Genomic DNA, 23,678 nt, shown 5'->3' with positions numbered 1-23,678 from the left:
AGCGGGCTCCCAGCTGCTACCCTGCCATACTTGGGGGAGGCCAGCTTGTCATAGTCAGCATAGCACCTAGTGGAAGCAAGTTCAACTGCATCCCTCTCCCAGGGGCTCCCGTCTCACACAGCATGAAAGCCAGTCCTTGCTGCCACCCACAGGTCCTACCCAGTCGGGTCTCATTTGTGCTCTGCCCCTTGTTCATTTAGCGCCAAACCATGACACCCTCCTGCCACAGGCCATTGTCTGTGCAACCTGTCACGCCCTCCAACTGTCCTCATGCTAACTGACCTCCTACATCTTATTCCATCGTCTCCTTCTCTCTGAGGACTTCCCTGGCCTCCCTACTTAAACTCTCAAGCCTCCATACACACATGCACGTGGGCACACAGGCACGCACACGGGCGCACTCACACCCCCTTTCTCGGCTTGGTTTTTCCTCCTTGCATCAGTAGCCAGGGTTCAATAAGGAGACAGAGACCACACAGTGACTTCAGAGAAAGTTCGATATAAACACTACTGGTAGTGAGATTAATTATAAAGAATGCTATATTCAAGAAAGGACAGAACATGCCCTGCTCAGTGCTCCCAGCACCCAGCTCCATCATTACAGAGCAGCGGAGAAGGCTGGGTCTGGATTGAGGCAGTAAGTGGAAGGCGAACAAGTCTAACCTTCTGGAAAGTCAGTCTCAAACACACCTGAACCTCCTCTCAGCAAGAAACAAGGCTCTATTTTCACCTGGCGAGGTGCATCCACTCTTACTGTAAGCGAAGAAGCCTCACTGTCCCCTGAGGGAGAGCGTCTGTGCAGTCCCAGCAGTCACCGCACCCCCACCGAGTGTCCACTCATCCCTCCTCAGATGGTCACTGCCCCACCGAGTACTCTCTTATGCTCTCCGAACTAAACAGCAATCTTAACTTTTGACAACTTGTGTATTTTTTAACTAAATTTATTATTCAGTGTATGTATTCAGTTTAGCTCACTCTCTCAGCCGTGTCCAACTCTTTGTGACCCCATGTACAGCAGCACACCAGGCCTCCCTGTCCATCACCAACTCCCGGAGTTCACTCAGACTCAGGTCCGTCGAGTCGGTGATGCCATCCAGCCATCTCATCCTCTGTCGTCCCCTTCTCCTCCTGCCCCCAATCCCTCCCAGCATCAGGGTCTTTTCTAATGAGTCAGTTCTTCACATCAGGTGGCCAAAGTATTGGAGCTTCACCTTCAGCATCAGTCCTTCCAATGAATATTCAGGACTAATTTCCTTTAGAATTCACTGGTTTGATCTTGCAATGCAAGGGACTCTCAAGAGTCTTCTCCAACACCATAATTCAAAATCATCAATTCTTCAGCGCTCAGCCTTCTTTATGGTCCACCTCTCACATCCATACATGACTACCGGGAAAACCATGGCTTTGACTAGACGGACCTTTCTTGGCAAAGTAACGTCTCTGCTTTTTAATATGCTGTCTAGGCTGGTCATAGCTTTTCTTCCAAGCAGCATCTTTTAATTTCATGGCTGCAGTCACCATCTGCAGTGATTTTGGAGCCCCAAGAAATAAAGTCTGTCACTGTTTCAGTTGTTTCCCCATCTATTTCCCATGAACTGATGGGACCAGATGCCATGATCTTCGTTTTCTGAATGTTGAGCTTTAGGCCAACTTTTTCACTCTCCTCTTTCACTTTCATCAAGAGGCTCTTTAGTTCTTCACTTTCTGCCATAAGGGTGGTGTCATCTACATATCCGAGATTATTGATATTTCTCTCAGGAATCTTCATTCCAGCCTGTGCTTCATCCAGCCCGGCATTTCACATGATGCGTTGTGCATAATACTTTGGCCACCTCATGTAAAGATTTGATTCATTGGAAAATACCCTGATGCTGGGAGGGATTGAGGGCAGGAGGAGAAGGGGACGACTGAGGATGAGATGGCTGGATGGCATCACCGACTCGACGGACCTGAGTCTGAGTGAACTCCGGGAGTTGGTGATGGACAGGGAGGCCTGGCGTGCTGCGGTTCATCGGGTCGCAAAGAGTCAGACACAACTGAGCGACTGAACTGAACTGAACTGTTGTTCCATGTCTGGTTCTAACTGTTGCTTCTTGCCCTGAATACAGATTTCTCAGGAGGCAGGCAAGGTGGTCTGGTATACCCATCTCTTAAAGAATTTTCCACAGATTGTTGTGATACACACAGTAAAGGCTTTAGCATAGTCAATGAATCAGATGTTTTTCTGGCATTCTCTTGCTTTTTCTACAATCAAACGGATATTGGCAATTTGATCTCTGGTTCCTCTGCCTTTTCTAAATCCAGCTTGATCATCTGGAAGTTCTTGGTTCACATACCATTGAAGCCTAACTTGAATAATTTTGAGCATTACTTTGCTAGTGTGTGAGATGAGTGCAATTGTACCATAGCTTGAACATTCTTTGGCATTGCCTTTCTTTGGGATTGGAATGAAAACTGACCTTCTCCAGTCCTGCAGCCACTGCTGAGTTTTCCAAATCTGCTGGCATATTGAGTGAAGCACTTTAACAGCATCATTTTTCAGGATTTGAAATAGCTCAGCTGGAATTCCATCACCTCCACTAGCTTTGTTCACAGTGATGCTTCCTAAGGCCCACCTGACTTTGCACTCCAGGATGTCTGGCTCTAGGTGAGTGATCACAGCATCATGGTTATCTAGGTCATTAACATTTTTTTTGTGTAGTTCTTCTGTGTAGTTTTACCACCTCTTTTTAATAACTTCTGCTTTTGTTAGGTCCATACCATCTCTGTCCCTTATTGTGCCCTTCTTTGCATGAAATATTCCCTTAGTATCTCTAATTTTCTTGAAGAGATCTCTAGTCTTTTCCATGCTATTGTTTTCCTTATTTCTTTGCATTGATCACCTAGGAAGGCTTTCGTGTCTCTCCTTGCTATTCTTTGGAACTCTGCATTCAGATGGCTGTATCTTTCCTTTTCTCCTTTGCCTTTCGCTTTTCTTCTGTTCTCAGCTATTTGTAAGGCCTCCCCAGACAGCCATTTTGCCTTTTGCAAAATACGTATGTACTATTCCAACTCATGTAACATTTCTCATTGAAGCAGAGTTGATCTGCAGCGTTGTGTTGGTTTCTGCTGCGCAGCAAAGGGAATCCGCGGCACGTGCACACCCAGCCACTCTTTCTAGATTTCCTTCCCGTCTCGGGCACCGCAGAGCAGTGAGCGAAGTCCCCTGTGCTGCACAGCAGGTTCTCGCTCGTTATCTGCTTTATATGCGGTATCACTACTGTGTGTATGTCCATTCCAACACCGTGTATTTCTTAAAAATGGAAAACAGAGAAAATGCAACAGTTAGTTTATATATTATATATGCAAAGAGAAAACATGCTAAGCTACTACAGTCCTTGTTTCTGAAACTGGTCACAAGATGTAGTTGATAGTTACGGCTTTTCCATAGAACTCTCTTCTCATAGTGTACACAGAACAGCTAGTACAAAGCCAGGCTGAAGCCAGAATTTCTGGACAGGAGGACCAAATAAAATCAACTCTTATCACTATAAATACCAAAAGCAAAATTATTCACCAATCAATTAGAAAAAGTGAAACCCTGATATGAAATAAACGTGCCCCTGGAGCACGGTCAGAGCAGGAAGAACCACGGCCTGTCCTGCTCTCCGCAAGAGCCCAGCGGAGCGGCAGCTCACAGACTGGAGTAGCGGGAAACTGATGCCCGCGTGCTCAGTTGCTCAGTCCTGTCTGACTCTCTGCAACCCCGTGGACTGCAGCCCGCCAGACTCCTCTGTCCATGGGGTTATCCCAGCAAGAATACTGCAGTGGGTTGCCCTTTCCTCCTCCAGGGGAATATTCCCGACCCAGGTATCAAACCTGAGTCTCCTGCATTGACAGGCAGATTCTTTACCACTGAGACACCTGGGACTCCCCAGATGAGAAAACTAAAACCAAACAGGACCAACACAGAGACACCCACACCTGTATACACCATAGCCAAATGCCTGGATGTCAAAGACAAAGAAATCCATGAAAACCGCAAGAGGAAAATGACCCCCATCACACCCACGGCAAGGATGACACAGTTAAATAGCTGACTTCTCACAAGAGACGATGGAGGCCACAGGCAGTGAAATGACGCGTGCAAAGTGTCGAAAGAAAAACGAAACAAACAAGAAAAGTGTCAAAGGAAAGACAAAACCTGCCAATGAATAAACTTTATACTCAGCAATACCATCCTTCAGAAATGAAGGCTGGAGAGAAAAATGAAAATGAGATAAAGATAGTCCCAGTAAACAAAACAGGACATTTATTGGGAAGAGATTTGTCTTATCAGAAACACTAAAGAAAGTTCATCAAACTGAAAGAAAATGAAAAGAAAAAGAAAGTTCTTCAAGCTGTTCTCTCAAATCAATAGGAGTGAAGGAAAAAAAAAATTAAGACAGGAAAAAAACACCAAACAAACCAGGAATGAAGAACCAAACTCAACAACTTATAAAAAGACTTATCTACCAAGATCAGCGGGGTTTATCCCAAGAATGCAAAGTTGGTTTAGCATCTAAAATTCAATTAATGTAACACACTATATTAATAGAAAAGAGAATAAAACCCACAAGATTGTCACAATAGCTGCAGAAGAGGCATTTTACTAAATTTAACACACATTCGTGATAAAGACTCTCAACAGACGAGGACCAGACGGGAAATTCATCAACTTCATTAAAGGGAAAAACCTATAGCTAGCACCAAACTTAATGGTGAAAGGTGTTATGCTTTTTAAAAACTGGAAATGAGCCAAGGATGTCTGCACTTGCCACCTCAGTTCTGCACTGTAGGATTCTGCATGCAAGCAGCTGGGAAGTCACCAATCTCTGCTGAGAAGTAAGGGGCTAAACAAACTAAAAAATTAGCAACTCTTCTTGGGTCTGTAAGAGAAGGGAGGACACAGCAATCCACTCTTCCCAAGGTAGGAGAGACGGGCAGGTGAATACAAGTCGTCACAGTCTGCAAACATTCATGAGAGAAACTGACTTGAAATTCTGTGTGGGGAGGTGAGACTGAACTGTAATTAATGAATTTCTGGAGGCTCACCATAGCAGGTCTGAGAGTTAAAAACACCACGGGGACTCAGTCCTAAGGGAGTCCATACAGTACTGTGAGATTTACCCCTGGAGCATGACCAGGTCCCCAAGTAAACATTGCAGCAAAGTCCCCTCAAGCTTTCTGCCGGGGGAAGGAAGGAACCATTCCAAACATCCTGAGCACTCTGTGTTTCCTAACAAGGCTGCCTTCAAGGAAATCTTGTTAGCCAGAGCCTGACCTGCTGGGGTGTTATCAGAGCCTAACTGACCTCAGAAAGGGAAATGTGCAGCTCCAGCCTCCCCTGGGCATCCTGGCCCAACCAAGGGGAGATATAAAATGGAGAAACACTTGTGAAGTTCCCATGCAGAGGCACAGGCTCAGGAAGAGACTGGGGGCTCATCCCAAGATGGATGGAGGCCTGGGCTCTGGCCCCAGGGAAGAGGGCTTCCCCTCCCCTCCCCGCCCCTGACATTGCTAACGCTTGTTGTGAGCGGACCCTTTCACCCAGGACACCGTGTCTGGCTGCCACAAAATAATGACAAGGCAAATCACACAATCAGACAGTGAAAGACACAAGCTGAAGGGACGAAGCACGGTCCAGAGCCAGACGTGGCGGAGAGATTGGAGTCATCAGACTAGCCATGATGTTCACAGGGAAAGGGTACAAGGTAAAATCAACAGAGGCAAAGGGTTCATGAGGCCAAGCCTGGGCAAGACCATGTGCCAGCTTCCCGGGTCCTCCTGGACTTAGACTGGAGAAGCTTAATTGTCCCAGGGATTCATGACAAAGGGTGTGACGCGTTGCCAACCAGGGAAGTTCATTAGAAACTCAGCACCCATGGTTTTAGCAGGAGCTTATATTTGTTTGCTAAGGCTACTATAACAGATACAAACCTGGAGAGCTGAACAACAGAAATCCGTTCTCTCACAGTGTAGGAGGCCAGGAGTCTAAAATCAAGGTGTCAGCAGGCTTGGCTCCTTCCGGAGGCTTTGAGGGACAAACCACTTCACACCTCTGCTAACTTCTGGTCGCTGCCAGCAATGCATATAGGTTTATCACTGCAGTCCCCATCTCTGTCTATCTACGTACCTACTTATGACTGTCCAGTCATTGCTGCACGTCGGCTTTCTTCGGTTCCGGAGAGCAGGGGCTACTCTTCCGGGTGGTCCAGGGGTTGAGAATCTTGCTGCGCTCCGCAGCAGCAGAGCTGCCCCCACTTGCCTCAACGAGAGAGAAAGTCTGTGCACAGCAACGAACACCCAGGACAGCCAAAAAACAATGGAAAAGAATTTATATTAAAAAAAAGTAATAAAAAGGCTGACAACATCAAATGCTGGCAAGGATGTGGAAAAACTGGAGCCTTCATACATTGCTAGGGGTAACATCAAATGGTAAAGCCTCTTTGGAAAATAGTTTGACAGTTTCTTATAAACTGAACATACAGCCCAGAAAAGGGGGAGAAGGAGGAGCTGTGATAATGTGATAACTGGAGTCCACTGGAGGAGCTTGGAGGCTTCCCAAAGGTTGGGCTGTGACAGTCTTTGATTGGCTTGGATGTCCTTGGGGGGAGGGAAGTTTTCTGCTTCCGGTTAGAGAAAAAGTAGAGACACCTGTCTTCCTGTTTCTTGTAACTGATGGTGAACCATGAGCATGGGAACGCTCCCAACCAGAGCATTCTGGCTAGCCTGGCTCCAACTTCAACTGAAATCTCTTTAAATAACTCCACTGAGAGTGGATTATGAAAATGTCATGTATCCAGACAATGAACTAATAGTCATATAAGGGAACAAATTACTGATATGATATTCACAATGACATGAATGAACTTCAGAAATACTATGCTAAGTTAGGACCAACCTAGACAGCATATTAAAAAGCAGAGACATTGCCAACAAAGGTCCATCTATTCAAGGCTATGGTTTTTCCAGTGGTCAGGTATGGATGTGAGAGTTGGACTATAAAGAAAGCTGAGGGTTGAAGAATTGATGCTTTTGAACTGTGGTGTTGGAGAAGACTCTTGAGAGTCCCTTGGACTGCCAGGAGATCCAACCAGTCCATCCTAAGGGAGATCAGCCTGGGTGTTCATTCAGTTCAGTTCAGTTCAGTTCAGTCATTCAGTCGTGTCCGACTCTCCGTGACCCCATGAATCGCAGCACGCCAGGCCTCCCTGTCCATCAACAACTCCCAGAGTTCACTCAGACTCATGTCCATCGAGTCAGTGATGCCATCCAGCCATCTCATCCTCGGTCGTCCCCTTCTCCTCCTGCCCCCAATCTCTCCCAGCATCAGAGTCTTTTCCAATGAGTCAACTCTTCGCATGAGGTGTCCAAAGTACTGGAGCTTCAGCTTTAGCATCATTCCTTCCAAAGAACACCCAGGGCTGATCTCCTTCAGAATGGACTGGTTGGATCTCCTTGCAGTCCAAGGGACCCTCAAGAGTCTTCTCCAACACCACAGTTCAAACGCATCAATTCTTCGGTGCTCAGCCTTCTTCACAGTCCAACTCTCACATCCATACATGACCACAGGAAAAACCATAGCCTTGACTAGACGGACCTGAGTCGGCAAAGTAATGTCTCTGCTTTTGAATATACTATCTAGGTTGCTCATAACTTTTCTTCCAAGGAGTAAGCGTCTTTTAATTTCATGGCTGCAGTCACCATCTGCAGTGATTTTGGAGCCCCCCAAAATAAAGCCTGACACTGTTTCTACTGTTTCCCCATCTATTTCCCATGAAATGATGGGACCGGATGCCATGATCTTCGTTTTCTGAATGTTGAGCTTTAAGCCAACTTTTTCACTCTCCTCTTTCACTTTCATCAAGAGGCTTTTTAGCTCCTCTTCACTTTCTGCCATAAGGGTGGTGTCATCTGCATATCTCAGGTTATTGATATTTCTCCCGGCAATCTTTATTCCAGCTTGTGTTTCTTCCAGTCCAGCGTTTCTCATGATGTATTCTACATATAAGTTAAACAAGCAGGGTGGCAATATACAGCCTTGACGTACTCCTTTTCCTATTTGGAACCAGTCTGTTGTTCCGTGTCCAGTTCTAACTGTTCATTGGAAGGACTGATATTGAAGCTGAAACTCCAATACTTTGGCCACCTGATGTGAAGAGCTGACTCGTTTGAAAAGACCCTGGTCCTGGGAAAGATTGAGGGCAGGAGGAGAAGGGGACAACAGAGGATGAGATGGTTGGATGGCATCACCGACTCAATGGACATGAGTTTGGGTAAACTCCAGGAGTTGGTAATGGATAGGGAGGCCTGGCGTGCTGCAGTCCATGGGGTAGCAAAGAGTTGGACACGACTGAGTGACTGAACTGAACTGAAGTGCAAGAAACCAAACAGAAAGGCTGCATATTATATGTAGTAGTTTCCTCCATGCCCGGTAAGTCGCTTCAGTCCTGTCTGACGCTTTGTGACTCTATGGATTGTCGCCCGCCACGTTCCTCTGTCCATAGGATTCTCCAGGCAAGAATACAGGGGTGGGTTGCCATGCCCTTCTCCAGGGGATCTTCCCGATCCAGGGATCAACCCAAGTCTCTTATGTCTCCTGCGTGGGCAATCGGGTTTTTTTGTTTACCACTAGCACCAGCTGGGAAGCTATAGGGCTGTTGCAACAAATTAAGACAAATTTAGTGGCTTAAACAATGCACACATACAGTTCTGGAAGCCAGAAGTCTGAGTTGCATCTTATGGGGCTTAAATCAAGGTGTCAGCAAAGCTACATTCCTTCTGGAGGCTTGAGGGGAGAATCATTCCCTCGCCTGGTTCTAGCTTCTGGAGGCTGCCTGCATTCCTTGGTTCATGGTCCCTTCCTCCATCTTCAAAGCCAGAAGTGTGGCAACTACGTTTCTGATTCCCTAATCACATTTCCTTTTTGGACTCATTTTGGCCCATGGACTCTAGGCAGAGGTGTTATATCACTTGTTGTTGTTGTTGTCTAGTCTCTAAGCTGTGTCCAAATCTTTTGCAACCCCATGGACTCAAGCCTGCCATGGATCCTCTATCCACAGAATTTCCCAGGCAAGAATGCTGGAGTGAGTTATCCTTTCCTTCTCCAGGGGATCTTCCTGATCACTTGTAGGCCAAGGCAATTAATAGCTAGCAGGTCTCCACTAATCTCTTCTCCACTGGCAGTGCCGTAAGAGGTCCTGTGTTCCAGAGGTAAGTCAAGAAGAGCCACCTGACTCTCCCATCGGTCTATGAACAGTGAAAAATCTACTGAAGACTTGGGAGTTGTTACTCTGACCTAGTCTATCCTAGGCTAAGTGCGGAGCTTTCCTTAAAAAAAAAAAAAATAAAATATATAGCGTGTCAGTTAAATTATTGTCTCAGCTCCAACCTCGCCCTTCCATGATCCTGCGTGTGATGGGGGTGGAGGGATGAGACTCTGGGCCCACATTTTGAGGGGCAAGGGATGGTGATGCCGTAGAGGAAGAGGGGGCTTGCCATCTGCCCCCAGCCACACTTCCCCACCGCAGCCGAAAATAAAACGGCACTGCCGGCTGGAGTTATGCGTTATACACAGAGTTCGGTTTGGACAGACGGGTCTTGTCCAACAGGGGCCCAGGAACATCTGGAAGAGCGGTGGGCCCAAGAGGCGAGGAGGGCACTTGCGGGGGTCTCCAGCACCGGCTATCCCGGCTAAAGAAAGCAAAAGTGCCCCAGAGGTCACACACGGACCCTCTGCAAATCCGCACACCAGGAGGCGGCCATGGGGACAAAGCTCAAGGGAGATCAGGACAGCCGGTACAGTGGGAGGTCGGTAACGACGAAACCCGGCCGGGAAGGGCGCTCGCCAGGCTCAACCAGGCGGGGACACTCCGCGCCGCCCGGGGCCGCGCCCCCTCCCTGGCTCAGCTTCCCCGATCGCTCCTCCCACCGGAAGTCCCTCCTCCAGCCTCGGGCCGCTCTGGCCCGCGCGGGCGCGTCTCGCTGGTCGTCTTGGAGCCTCTCCGCCGCACGGCGCTTCTCCACCGCCAGGGGTGTGCGAGATCGCGCCTGGGCCGTTCTGGCCCGCGATGGCCGCTCGACTGCTCGGCCGCGCGGTGCGGACGCGCCCGGGCTGCTGCCGCTGGTCGGGTCCCTGGGCAACGCCTCGGGCCGTTTCCCGGGCAACGCTGGGCGGTGCGGGTAGCCGAGGCTATGGACCTGGGGGCCGGGGCCGGCGCCGGGCCGAAGCCGGCTCGCGGCCGCCTCGGCGCGCCGTCGTCCGGGATGCGGGCCCCGGGGACGCCCTGGGCACGCTTCTCGGCCTGGCTGGAGTGCGTGTGCGTGGTCACCTTCGACCTGGAGCTGGGCCAGGCGCTGGAGGTGAGGGGGCCGCGGGCCGGGGCCGGGGCGGCCGCGGAGGGCGGGTCCTGCGCTGTCGCTGGAGGCGGATGCAGCTCAGGCGTTGCCGAGGGGCCTGGGAATCCCACTCCCCGTGAGAGACCCTCCGGTTCTTCCCCCTCTGGAACCCTGCACTGGTCCCCTCCTGAAACACTCCCCCCAAGCAGAGGGGAAAATGTGAAGTTGCCAAGACCTCCCATCGGGATGGAGGAGAGGGGAGCCCTGCACTTCTGATCCCCCAAGTGGCACACTTGATTCCTCCCCAGGAAAAGCCTGTCTCCCCCCCCCCCACCCAGTCCCCCGCCTTTCCCACGCTATGACACCTTCTCCCCTCAGTTACTCCAGCCAGAATCCCAGAGGTCACCCTTGACTCCTCCCCTCCCTCCACGGCACATCCCGGGAGGATGCGAGGCCGACAGCTCCACCTGCGGCGCCGCTCCAGATCCGTCAATCTCAAGTCCAGTATCTGTGGTCTCTTGCTTAAGCCTTTGGGCTCCTCCTTGTTCACTTAGAACCTGATCTGGACCCCTGGTGGGTCACATCCAGCCCCGGGAGTCATCTTTCTGTGCACTGACTGCACCCAGCCCACCCAGCCTAGGGGATTCGCCCTGCCTTTGAGACTCTTTCCCACCCCCACCCACATGGATGTCGACCACAAAGTGTCAGACGCAGGGAGGAAGGCCTTCTGTAGTGGAGCAGGCCTGGCGGGATGGTCTTCTCTGTGCCCTGAAGGCCAGACGCAGACCGTGGAGCTGACCAGGGCAGGGGAGGCTTAGGAGGGAGGCTCCCGCACGCTGTCTGAGGCAGCTTTCTGAGAACCCAGGAGGTGGTGCATCCCGTGACTGCAGCTGGCTGAGGTGAGCCTGGTCAGCCGTCATGGGAAAGCCAGCGTCAGGGTGAAGGGCTGTTTTCCAAGGCCTTGCTGAACTCCACGAGGCTGTGGGAAGCTCAAGTCCTACCCGGCTCGCTGTGGAGACCCCATTCACCACACCTGTGCCCTGATGGTGCACCAGGCTAACTTGATGCAGGAACCTGAGACCAGAGAGGTCAGGTGATCTGCCCAGTATCACAGAGTCCATTTTCCTGCTGGTGCCCAAATTGTTCCCGATGAAAACACAAGGGAAGGGGGTCTACTGTTTCCCTAAGGCATTCTCATGTATGATTTTCTAGAACTTAACCATTCGAGCAAGAACAGTTAAAGGCTCCATGTGCTGGGCTTCCGAGCTTTGCTGGGGCTGTATAACTCTTGGGGTGTTGGGGGGCCGGCGCGTCTGTGCAGGGATCGGGTAGGGCAGCCCCCTGGTGCTCACCGGTTTGCGTCTTGTCTTTCTTCTCTGCCCTGGAGATTGTGGGGAGGATCGGGGGTCATTTCAGCTGAATCCACAGTCACTCACGGAGCACCTGCTCTGCACTTACTGTTTATTGTGGGCTTGGCCTGGCTGAGCACCACAGAGGCTCTGGCACTGTGCTCGGCGCTGGGGCAGGATGGAAGACCCGGGAACCGCCCTCCGGGCGCTCGTGGGTCGCGGAGACTTCCATGGGCAGACGCAGCTCAGAGGAAGGAGCGGCGCTTGGCCAGATCTTGGAGGATGAGAAGGAGGCATCCAGACCTGGGAGGGGGGCTGTTTCAAGTAACCCCTCCCCCCAGAAGCCAGCAAAAGCAAAGGCAAGGAGCCAGCCATTCAGTCACTCAATAAATCCAGTATCAGTCGACTGCCACCAGCCAGGCACCGCGATCCTGCTGCTGGACATGAGGACCCAGAGCTGGGTGCGATCCTGGGGCCTGCCCACCGGGAGTTCACGTCCTGTGCTAGAGACACAGCGTCAGTGGCTCAGGCCCCACCCCGCGCAGGCAGCATGTGTGTCGTGTCCCTCGCTCGTGGGTGCTCTGGAGCCTGCAGGCAGGCAGGGGTCAGACATGCGGGGAGGGCGGGCAGGGGGCCAGCTCTGCTGCCTCGGGCCTTGGCAGCGCTCCTCTCTGCAGCCCTGCCAGCCACGAAGCCCGTGCAGTGATCCACGGGCGACGGCTCGGGGGGTCCTGGCTCCGCCGGGCGTCCGCGTCCCCTGGCTGGCCACAGCTCCCACACCGCACAGTCTCACGGCTCTTTCAGTCTCCGAAACTGCCGAGGGCTCGAGGGGCTTTTTATGTGGGTCGCATCGGTCAACATTCTCTACACTAAAAGTTAAAACTTAAAAATTAAAAATGCATATTAATCCATTTTAGACCAAGAGATACCATTTATATCAATATAGCTATTAATATTCCCACTGAAGCAACCATATTTGCAGAAACAAGTTTAGTGAGGAGAATGGCATGATTTGATACTTTTACATCCCTTTTAATGTCTGGCCAAATGGAAGGCAGCTAGAGAGACCCCCGCGTCTTGAAGACCCCCACGTCAGCTTCAGTCAGGGCCCCTGACGCCCTGCGTCACAGCCTCGGTGGGAAGGAGAGGTTGGGAAAGGCAGCCTCGGCTAGGGGAGCCTGGGGCACCCACGCCGCTCGTGCAGAAGCGTTTTCCGAGAGGTACCCCTCCAGCAAGGCGAAGCTCCCATGTTTGTCTTCCTCAGGAGGCCTGGGTTACGGCAGCACCGCCCCTGAGCCCTGAGGCTCGGGTGGAAAGGACGAGGCCCCGTGGCTCCAGGGGACGTGGCTCACCATGCGGCAGGCTCCATACTCTCTGCCCATCACTGTGGGTCTGCCCTGTTTGTCCCCTCGCTCAAGCGTGGCCTCCCCTCTGGCCTCTGCTCCCAGCTCCTAAACTCTGAACGCGGAGCCCTGGGCAGGGCTGCAAGCCTGCTCAGACACTGCGAGACTCCTGTGCCTGCAGACCAGACTCAGACCCCTGACCCCAGCCCTGAGAGCCTGGTGTATCCTGCCCCGGCCGGCAGGCACCTGCCTTTCCTCTGCCCTTCTCAACAGGCATGCAGGGGCCTGGCCCGCGTGGCCCTTCGGCCCCTGCCTCTCTGGGTGCTGTCCCCAGGCACCTCTGTGGGCCCGCCCCACAAACAGTGTTTGGCCAACTCCCCTCCTACCGCTTCCCAGGAGGTTCAGTGGTAAAGAATCTGCCTGCCAAGCAGGAGACGCAGGTTCAATCCCTGGGTTGGAAAGAGCCCCTGAAGAAGGAAATGGCAGCCCACTCCAGTGTCCCTGCCCGGGAAATCCCATGGACAGAGGAGCCTGGCGGGCTGCAGTCCGTGGGGTCACAGAGTCGGTCGCGACTCACTCACTAAAGCAGCAGCCGCAGCAGCAGCCTCCCTCCTCTCCGCCCCTCCTTCTTGCTGCCGCCTTAGCTGACATCTCGTGATTTCTACGTGACCCACCTGTTCCACTGTCCTTTAGAGACATGTTTTCACACTCTCCGTAAATATAGGCCCCTGAGTTGTTGGGGGTTCAGTTCCAGGCCATTGTAGTAAAGCCAGTCACACAGATTTCCTGGCTTCCCAGCACATATAAAAGTTATGGCTACACTAGCTTCCCTGGTGACATGACTGAGCGACTTCATTTTCACTTTTCACTTTCATGCATTGGAGAAGGAAATGGCAACCCACTCCAGTGTTCTTGCCTGGAGAATCCCAGGGACGGGAGAGCCTGTTGGGCTGCCGTCTATGGGGTCGCACAGAGTCGGACACGACTGAAGCAACTTAGCAGCAGCAGCAGCAGCAGCAGCTTCCCTGGTGGCTCAGACAGTAAAGAGTCCGCCTGCAATGCAGGAGACCTGGGTTCAATCCCTGGGTTGGGAACATCCCCTGGAGAAGGGAATGGCAATCCATTCCAGTATCCCTGCCTGGAGAATCCCACGGACAGAGGAGCCTGGCGGGCTGCAGTCCATGGGGTCGCAGAGTCAGACACGACTGAGCGACTAACACTACCTCTCCTACACTGGACTCGTATAACGTGAGTGCAAGAAATGGCACTGTATCTAAAAAACAACGTATGTTCCTTTATTTCAAAATGCTTTCCTGCTAAAAAATGCTGCCATCTGAGCCTTCAGTAAGTCATCTTTCTGCAACAGTAACATCAAACACATAGATCACGGCCACTGAAACAAACACAGTGATGAAAAAGTGTTGAGATTTCGTGGAAGTCATGTGGATGACGCAGAAGTGTGACGTGAGAAAGTGGCACCCGCAGAATTGCTAAACCCTTAATTTGTAAAATAGTCATGACATCCAGAAGCGCAATAAAGCAAAGTGTAATAAAACGAGACATGCCTGTACGGTATCTGGTCAGGGTCTACCCCCCTGCCGGGGCTCCGAGGCAAAAGTGCCTGGGACACAGTCCCGGGCCTCTGGACACTCGGTGGCTGCAGAGGAGACAATAGGCCCAGAGCAAACAGAGGCAGAAGCTATATGATTGTGTCAGTGGGAGTCCCAGGACCCAGCACTCACCATCTGGGCTTCAGGGCACAGCCCAGAAGAAGCCTAGTTTCAGCCAAAACCCAAGTCCTCCTCTGCCTGGGAGTTTGGCACAGAGTGAGTGAGAAGGGGCCATGCACACCGGCCCCCTCGGCTCCTGGCCCACTGCAGGCAGCCACTGGAGCCAGCCTGCTGCTCTGAGCACAGGCTAGGGCAGTGGCGACGCCCAAGGTCCAGCAGCAGTCTGGGGGCTGCCTGCCATTTCTCGCGTCCCGCAAGGAGATCCATTCAGACCCACTGCCTGAGCACAGGGCTGCCGGCCGGACAGGCGAGCCTCAACCTGCTTGGCTCCCCTCGAGCGCGGCCCGTCTCCCAGATATAGCCTGGCCAGCTGGTCGTGCTCCCTGGACACTTCTGGGGCTTGGGTACCCCATAGGTCGTGCTCCAAACCGGGAGCAGGCTGGGAGTTCCTGGACCCCTCACTAGTGGGGGTTGGAGTGAAGATGCTCAGAGGCAAGGGTGTCAGCGTCAGGCACCACCTGGTGAAGCCAGGATGAGGAGGCTGGCTACCTGCGCCAGCAGGCGGGGAGGGAAGGGTGCAGCCAAGCCCCTCTGGGTGGGCGGGGCAGGCGCGGAGGCCGGCAGGGCCTGCCCCCCTCCAAGTGAGGGGGCGTCTCGGGGATGGGCGGTTGGTCCATGGAGACGGAGAGGCCAGTCTGAGCAAGTGGCCGTGAGGGTGAGGATGTGGGCAGGGAGTTGAGCTCGGTCAGGGTGTGCTGGCCAAGAAACAGGAATGGTCCCGTGCTGCAGGGGCTGGGGCGCTGGGGGGGCGGGGGTGGAGCCCCAGAGAGGGGCCGGGTCACCAGGGAGTCAGAAGGGGTGGAGGGGGTGCAGCCCAGCACCGAGGCGGCCCAGCCCGTGCCACCAAGCGGTCTGTGTCCCCCGCAGCTGGTGTACCCCAGTGACTTCCAGCTCACGGACAAGGAGGTGGGTCTCAGCCCTCTCGGGAGCAGACCTCGCCTGGAGAGCAGACCCTCACTGGGTTCCTGTGTTTCAGAAAAGCAGCATCTGCTACCTGTCCTTTCCCGACTCCCACTCAGGTAGGCCACCCCGCCACCTCTCCCTGCCCTGCCCTGGGCGTCGCTCTGCGACCGGCCTGGCCCGCACCGCCTGGAGCCCTGGCCCCGCTTCCTCTGGGGAGATATTCTGAGTCCTGCGTGGCCACCAGGCTCCCTGGCTCCTGTGGAAAGAGGAGTCTGGGCAGAGGGACCCGCGGGGTCTGGTCTTCGCCCCAGCAGAGGGGCCACCGGGTCCTGGCCTCAGCCCCTCCCAGGGGCTCGCGTGTACGGCCAGCCTGTTTTCTGTCCCGGGCAGGCTCAGCCAGGCCACACGGAGGTCCTGCCACCCCCCAGTGGGGTTCCTCGGTGCCCACGCTGCGGGGCTGTCTGTGTGCGTGTCTGTGTGCTGAGGTTAAACCCCGAGGTACAGGAGTCGGCACAGGGGCCTCTGTGGAGAGATGCAGGGGCCCTGGCCTCCCCACTCTGATCCCCCAGGGGCTGGCAGGAGAGACTCCAGCTGGACCCAGCGTGACGGGTCTTCTCTTCCCCAGGCTGCCTTGGGGACACGCAGTTCAGCTTTCGTATCCGTCAGTGTGGAGGGCAGAGGCGCCCCGGGCACGCGGGTGAGAAGCACGGCGACAGTGGGGCCCCTGCGTCACTTCAGGTGAGCGGCTAACCCCTCCCCTCCACCACGGGCCAGGATCAGGCCGGGAGCTGCCCCTTCAGGCCGCCTGGCCCACCCCCCAGCCGGCAGGGTCTCCAACTGCCGCAGACTGAGCCTGGCCCCCCCAGCCTCAAGCGGGGGCCGGCCAGCCCTTCTGAGGCTCTGCAGGTGTCCCTGGAGCTGGTCCTGAGCGCTTGTGTGCACCAGGGCAGGGCTCACGGTGCAGGCCTGCAGGCCTCCCGAGCCCCAAACCGCTGCCTGGGTCTGCGGAGATGTCCCTGGAGAGGTTCCCAGGTTCCCAGAGCCGAGGTTCACAGGCCAGCTGGGGGCTGGGGAGAGCGTGCTGCGGCCTGGGCGGGGGTCCACGGGGGCCGCAGGGAGCGTGGGCAGGGGCGCGGCCTGGCTGACACCCCTCCTTCCAGAGGGAGCCTGCACACTACTTTGGCTACGTGTACTTCAGGCAGGTGAAGGACAGCTCCGTGAAGCGGGGCTACTTCCAGAAGGTGAGCCCCGGGGTGGCTCCTCTGGGAGCTGGGGGCAGCTGCCATCAGAAGGGACTGACGGCCTTGGGGTCCGGAGCCTCCAGGAGCACCCCCTCCTCTGCAGCCCTGGGCACTTGGTGCTGGGCTGAGCCCACCACCACTCAGGCCGGGGTGTGGGCTCTGTGGAGGCCCTGCCTCGCCCTGCCCGGCCCGCAGCCTTGTCCGGCCCAGGCTCCCTGCCCCTCCCTGAACTGGGATGTGGGTGGGGCGCCTCATCACCATCTTGATGACTTCAGTCTTGAGCTCAGGAACCAGAGCAGAAGGCGCTTGAATCCCAGGGAGACCCTCCCAGAATCTTGGCCACGTGCCTTTCCCAAAGGCCTGGGCTCCAGCTCGCTCTGCTGTGGTGGTGGTCTTCTAGTCCCTCGTCAGGCTGTTCCTGAGACAGCCATCCTAGAAAGCCGGTGGGACGCCCTGCCCCGGCAGCCCTGGAGAGCCGGGCCCCCCACAGGCTGGGGCGGCGTCTCACCGGCCCCGGGGTCCCTGCAGTCGCTGGTGCTGCTGTCCCGCCTGCCCTTCGTCCGGCTGTTCCAGGCGCTGCTGGGCCTGGTGGCCCCCGAGTTCTTCGACAAGCTGGCGCCCTGCCTGGAAGCAGGTGAGCGGCCAGCAGGTGCGGCGGGGCCACTGAGTCCACCTGGCTGTGGCTCCCGGTGGCTCTGCTGGGCAGCTTCCTCCAGGCCCGGCCTCTGACGCCAGCTGCCTGTGTCCACAGTCTGCAACGAGATTGACCAGTGGCCGGCCCCCGCACCGGGGCGGACCCTGAGCCTGCCCGTCATGGGAGTCGTCCTCCAGGTTGGGGCTGGCAGCCGGCGTGGGGGCCCCTGTGCCTGTGGCCTTCCCGCCGCAGCTGCCCCTCGGTCCACAGGTGCACATCCCATCGAGAGCGGACACGCCTGAGCCCGGGCCTCCGGAGCCCAGCGGCCACGAGGTGGGCCCCCCACCCGCCCCTGCTGCAATGCTGCCCTGGGCGGGGCCTCCCAGCTCCCCTGCTGGGGTCCTGGGGCCGGCCACAGCACAGACAAAGCCCATGACCCAGTCGGGGGCGGGGTGGCCTTGCCCACTCCTGGGCGCCGGGCAAGGGGAGACCTGTGGGTAGGGATGCAGCCCGAGAACCCCTCTGAGGGGGGCGCGGGCCGCTTGGTGCTCTGGGGCAGCAGCCTCAGCCTCAGCCTCAGCCTGGCTCCTCACCCCTTGCAGACCCTGCTGCCAGCCCCAGTGGTCCTCCCCAGTGTCCACGAGCTGGACCTGTTCAGGTGAGCCCTGCACACCCCCCCCCCGCCCCCACAGACGGTGAGTGGGCCCCAGAGGTTCAGGCCCATCTGGGCGGGGCTGCCAGGGGCACTGCTGGTCAGGAGCTGGCCCCCCGGCCAGTTCTGAGAGGGAGACTGGAGCAGACAAGGAGCTAGGTACCCAGGGTCTGCACCTGGAGGATCCGAGCCCCGTGGGCAGGCTGCGCAGGGCCGGCAGTGATGGTGCTGGGAGGTGCCGTGGGGGGAGGCCGTGCTCCCTGGGGGGTTGGCGGGGGACCCCACCTTTGGAGACCCGCCGCATCCAGCGGGAGCCAGGGATGCCGGCCTCCAGCCTGGGGGCCTCAGGTGCGGCCTGGATGCGCCCTCAGCAGGTTCCCATGACTCCACTGTTTCCTTCTGGTGTGAGTCCGGCATCCACTCGGAGCAGGGCCCGCCCGGACCTGTGGCGGCAGGTGGTCGGAGCTGGGGAGCCCCTCGCCTGGCCAACACCCCCGCCGGCCCCCCACCCCCCCAGGTGCTTCCGGCCCGTGCTGGCCCACGTGCAGCTGCTGTGGGAGCTGATGCTCCTCGGGGAGCCCCTGCTGGTCCTGGCGCCCTCGCCCGCCGTGTCCTCAGAAATGGTCCTGGCGCTGACCAGGTGGGCTGGGCGGCCGCGCGGTGGGCGGGGGCCCGGGGCCCAGGGCTGGCCCCGCGTGCTCACTGCCCCGAGGGCCCCCACCTCCGCAGCTGCCTGCAGCCCCTCAAGTTCTGCTGCGATTACCGCCCCTACTTCACCATCCATGACAGCGAGTTCAAGGAGTTCACCACGCGCACACAGGCCCCGTAAGCGCTGTCCTCGGCCCCTCCCCCGCCCCGCCCCCTGCCCCCCCAACCTTGCCTCCTTCCCTCCCTCTTTCTGTCTCTCTCTCTCTCTAGACCAAACGTGGTCCTGGGAGTCACAAACCCTTTCTTTATCAAAACACTTCAGCACTGGCCCCACATTCTCCGAGTTGGGGAGCCCAAGACATCAGGTGAGGCTGTCCCAGCCTCCACCCAGGGCCCCTGGGGACGTGCGTGGGGCCTGGTGGGCTCTGAGCTTGCAGAGACAGAGCTGAGGCCCTGAGGCCCGGCCATGGGGTGTGTCTTGTAGGGGACCTTCCCAAGCAGGTCAAACTGAAAAAGCCCTCGAGGCTGAAGACCCTGGACACGAAGCCAGGTCCGTGTTCCTCTTCTCCTCCCGGGACCCAGAGACAGGCCTTGGGGGCGGGCAGGGGCGGGCAGTGGGGCTGGCACAGCCAGAGGGGGTGCCCCCACCCCCAGAGCAGAGCACGTGGCCCTCTGCCCTCCCCAGGCCTCTACACCGCATACACGGCCCACCTCCACCGAGACAAGGCCTTGTTCAGACGGCTGCTGAAGGTACCGCTGGGGGTGGGGTGCTCCCCATGGGAGGGGGACCCAGGCCTGGCACTTTGGCTCAGCCCTGGCAACTCCCAGGGCCTGCAGAAGAAGCGGCCGTCGGATGTGCAGACGGCGGTGCTGAGGCGGCACCTCTTGGAGCTCACTCAGAGCTTCATCATCCCTCTGGTGAGGCCAGCACGGGGCGGGGGACGGGGGATGGGGGACAGGGGCGGGCTGCGGCCCAGACTCACTGCCCTCCCGCCCCCAGGAGCACTACATGGCCAGCCTCATGCCGCTGCAGAAGGGCATCGTGCCCTGGAAGGTGTGGTCCCAGGGGGGCTGAGGGTTCTCGGTCAGGGCCAGGGGTGTGCCTGAGAAGTGCCCTGGGGAGACTCCTAAGTGGCCCAGGTGTGCCCCTGTGAGGCTGGTCCTCCAGCACTGGCTCACTTGCTGCTGTTGCAGACTCCTCCCCAGATCCGCCCCTTCCGCCAGGATGACTTCCTGCACAACCTGGAGCGATCGGGGCCCCAGCTCACCTGTGTCCTCAAGGGCGACTGGCTGGGCCTTTACAGGTGGGCGGCGCATCGGCGGGGTCCAGGGCTCCCGCGGCCGGTGGGCGCGCGCACCCACCTGTTAGCCCACGGGAGCCCACAGCCGCCGCCCCCCTGCCCTGACAGGCGGTTTTTCAAGTCCCCCCATTTTGACGGGTGGTATCGGCAGCGGCGCAGGGAGATGGCCCAGAAGCTTGAGGCCCTTCACCTCGAGGCCATCTGTGAGGCGGTGAGGGGGTGCTGGGGGAGGGGGCTTGGCGGGGAGGCCGCTGCCAGAGTTGAGGGCCTTGGAAACAGACAGCCCATCGTCCGCGCAGAACATCGAGCTCTGGATGAAGGACAAGTCCGAGGTGGAGGTCGTGGATCTGATCCTAAAACTTCGGGAGAGGCTGGTGAGACGCTGCGCGGCCCTGCCCATCCTCGGCCAGCCGGCCGTGCAGGCTGCCTGCCCCTGAGCCCCGCTGTCCCTGTAGGTTCGGGCACAGGGCCACCAGCTGCCTGTGAAGGAGGCGACCCTGAAGCGGGCACGGCTGTACATCGACACGGCCATCGGCTCCCTGCCCAAGGACCTGCAGGCCGTCCTGTGCCCTCCCTAGGACGGTGCCCGTGGGCCGCGGCCAGAGTCTGGCCGAGCTGCTTTCCTCCCCCGCCCCCCCACAAGTTCCCTGATGCCCCCCACCTGGCACTACCGCCGTCCAGTAGTAAAGGTGGCATTCAGAGCTGTAGCCTGGACCCTGACTGTTGGCGGCTCGTGTGCTAGCTGAGCTCACCTCCCCCTGGGCCCCACCTGCCTACCCCAGGGTCTTAGGCGGGTGGGGGTGGCACGCTGTGAGCCCTCACCGATCTGATCTGGGCCAAGGCCACCCACCCCCTCCAGACGCCCATCTGCCTGTACCGTGCAGGCCCAGGCATTGCCTTTGGTGCGTCCTTTAGACCCACCAGGATGCCCCGCTCAGGACAGAAGACAGAGGTGGCTGCCAGGCAGACGCCTCCCTCACACAGGCGCCCCGCCCCCCTTCTTGCCTGGAGGGGAGTCTTGGCTCCGTCCTCGCCTGGGAGGGGAGAAGCTGCTTCGCGCAGAGGGGTGCTGGCCTGTGGCTCGTGGGGCTTCTGCCAGGCCCCAGGTGCTGCCAGGCGGGTCCAGGGCCCTGTCTCGGTTCCATTCGAGGGACACCCCGCTGGACACCCCTCCCGCCACTCTGCCCTCCCCTGCCCCAGCTCACAGGCACTCCAGTGGCCCCCCGTGTGTCCATCTGCTCCTGCAGGCAGAAGAGGGTCTTGGACTCTAGCTGAATCCGGCCCCTGCAGCTAGAGCCCTCCAGAGTTTCAGGGCCCCAGGCTCCTTGGCAAGGACTGAAAGGCCCCCGAAGTGGCCCACGTGCCCGTGGGACACCTTGGAGCACTGGACCCAGGCCCGGCCAGAACTGTCAGCTGCACCCCAGGGGAGCTTGCTCAGCCGGAGGTGGGTGGGGCGGAGTGAGGCTTGGACCCAGAGCTGCAGGCCTTCGGGAGGTCCCAGCGAAACGGCCCCGGAGACTGCACCTGAGAGGCCCCCAGGGCCTTGGCGGGCAGCACAGGTGCAAGCGGGGGGCCTCCTGTCTCCTCTGGAGCCCCCCAGGCCGGGCCGCACCACCACTGCTCCCCAGCGGGGGGGTTGCCCCCAGATGGCGGCAGCACTGGCCTCGGGACCACCAGTGTCGGCTTGTCCACCCTGAGCGCCGCCTCCGGTGGCCTGGCGTGTGGCTGCAGGCAGAGCAGAGTGAGGCCTTCGAGAGAGGGGGACCTCGTGGACCCCCCCGCAGCCTGCCCGATCTGGGACAGGGCTGCCAGGTGCAGGGTGCCCCGCCGCCACTGCAGCATGTTGCCCGTTCTCCTCCCTCTGTTTTCGGAGGGTCACGGGCCTGTGCTGGAGGGCAGCCTCGCTCATGATCCTTCCAGGGCAAGGGGGTGCCAGGGTGTCCTCAACCACCCAGACTTCTGCCTCCAGCAGTGCCGGCGGCGGGCACCGCCAGAAGCCCCTGGATGCCGGCGCCCTCCCTCCAGCACCACTTGAGTCCGCGCTGCGGGCACTCACAGCAGCTTGTTCCCCTGGTGGGGGGTGCGGGGGAGGGCCGCCTGGCAGGGTGGGCATCACTGCCCAGGGTGGACTCCAACACTGGCAGCCTCTGGGCACAGCACAGCCTGGCATGGAGTCCTGCCAGCTCCATCCTACCCCCTATCAAAGCTCCCTGGTTCTCTCGAAGGATCAGGTCAGCCCTGGCTGGGACAGACGGTGAGGAGGGAGGAAAGGTCAGGAGAGTCAAAGGAGGCCGGCGCCCCACCGACCAGAGCTCTGTGCACAGCAGGGCCTGGATGGGCAGGAAGCAGTGGTCCCCGGGGGCTCCGCGGTCAGCCAGTGTGGGAGGCCGCTTTCTTCGGGAGGTTGTGTGTGGGTCTGGAGTGGTGGCCGGGGATGGGCGTGGGACAGTGGGCTGATCCAGGGGCAGGAAGGACAGTCGTCAACCCCAAGCTTCCTGCACGCTATTTAAAGCCTCGCTTTTAGTCTGGGATGGGGGCCTTCCCACATCTTTGGTATTAAAGTGTCTTTCTGTGACACATGCTTGTCTTCCAACTTCCTCTTTGGATGAAAAGTTGGCATTCCTATGAGGTTCTGGTAACTTGAGGGCTCTCTTGGTGGGGCGTGGATGGGCCTTGGTGTGGATGGTTCAGGGCTGGAAGGGTGAAGGTGTGGCCTTGCTGGTTGGGAGCATGTCACAGAAAGAAGTCATGGGGGGCCCTCTCCAACAGCTTCATCCTAGTGGGGGGTTTTGAGCACGGAGCAGGCCCCTCCCAGGGTGCAGGAAGCCGGCTGTCTGCAGGCAAGGGGAAGCTGGATGGCAGCTCCCCCAGAAAGGGAGGGGGCCCACGTGTGGGAGTCAGGGTTAGGCTGGGAAATGGCCTCACACTCCCCTGGGTCCCCAGCAGCTGCTCACCGCACCAGGGCTTGTGATCAGAGAGGGTCCATGAGGGAGCGGGAGGACACAGGAGAGCTGACCTCCTGGGGCGGGGGGCTCCCCGCCTCTGCTCAAGTTGGGTGGGAAGCAGCCAGGGGCATCAGGATCAGGAGGGATGGGGCCGGAGTGGCCAAACGTGGGGCAAGCTCTTGACTGGAACTGGACTCCCCAGGGAGGGGCCATGTCTGGCCACCCACCTCTGAGCACTGAAGGCCAGTCGATGGATCCTGGGTTCGAGATAGCGGGGAGGGTGGCTGGAAGCCAAGGACCCCTCTTCCCCCAAGGAGGTGTGGGGACAAAGCCCTGCAGGCCCCAGCCCTGCAAAGGACCGCTGTGACCGGCCTGTTCCCAGTCTGTTCCCCAGTCTGAGGGTTGGGGCAGGGGTTTCGGGCACTCCTCCAGAGCCCAGATTTGGGTTCCGAGGCTGAGCCTGAATCAGGCCAAACCTCCCAGGCGCCAGGCGGAGTCCACCCACTGAAGTCG

The 23,678-nt window shown here is 57.6% G+C and overlaps 1 protein-coding gene across 50 annotated transcripts; it reads left to right on the top strand.

Annotated features, from left to right (window-relative positions):
- The first annotated feature begins 9,974 nt into the window (after positions 1-9,974).
- On the top strand, positions 9,975-22,797 carry DENND6B (DENN domain containing 6B). Of its 50 annotated transcripts, none has more exons than XR_011255397.1 (20): positions 9,975-10,383; positions 15,709-15,747; positions 15,818-15,860; positions 16,370-16,482; positions 16,905-16,985; positions 17,514-17,619; positions 17,737-17,816; positions 17,890-17,952; positions 18,222-18,277; positions 18,789-18,911; positions 19,001-19,096; positions 19,190-19,284; positions 19,404-19,469; positions 19,605-19,669; positions 19,748-19,837; positions 19,920-19,973; positions 20,114-20,223; positions 20,329-20,423; positions 20,520-20,594; positions 20,676-22,797. XR_011255397.1 is itself a non-coding variant. In XM_069581867.1 (20 exons), the coding sequence occupies exons 1-20, from the start codon at positions 10,216-10,218 to the stop codon at positions 20,796-20,798; spliced, it is 1,749 nt and encodes a 582-aa protein (XP_069437968.1). In that variant the 5' UTR covers positions 9,975-10,215; the 3' UTR covers positions 20,799-22,797. The 50 variants fall into 50 exon arrangements, 24 of the variants coding, with proteins under 24 accessions (XP_069437968.1, XP_069437969.1, XP_069437964.1 ...); XM_069581867.1 differs by having other exon boundaries at positions 20,329-20,431; XR_011255394.1 differs by having other exon boundaries at positions 19,404-19,669.
- The last annotated feature ends 881 nt before the right edge of the window (positions 22,798-23,678 follow it).

The sequence above is a fragment of the Ovis canadensis genome, chromosome 3 (genome assembly GCF_042477335.2).
Source record: "Ovis canadensis isolate MfBH-ARS-UI-01 breed Bighorn chromosome 3, ARS-UI_OviCan_v2, whole genome shotgun sequence".
In the NCBI taxonomy this organism is placed as follows: domain Eukaryota; kingdom Metazoa; phylum Chordata; class Mammalia; order Artiodactyla; family Bovidae; genus Ovis; species Ovis canadensis.
Note: the sequence above shows the minus strand (reverse complement) of the source record. Positions and strands in the feature narration are given on the sequence as shown.

Bases quoted from the DNA above. Each gene is read 5' to 3' on its own strand.
- DENND6B (XM_069581841.1), top strand. From the start codon at position 10,216: ATGGACCTGGGGGCCGGGGCCGGCGCCGGGCCGAAGCCGGCTCGCGGC. The intron at 19,097-19,189 runs GTAAGCGCTGTC...CTCTCTCTCTAG, and splicing joins ACCACGCGCACACAGGCCCC to ACCAAACGTGGTCCTGGGAG. The intron at 20,432-20,519 runs GTGAGGGGGTGC...TCGTCCGCGCAG, and splicing joins TCGAGGCCATCTGTGAGGCG to AACATCGAGCTCTGGATGAA.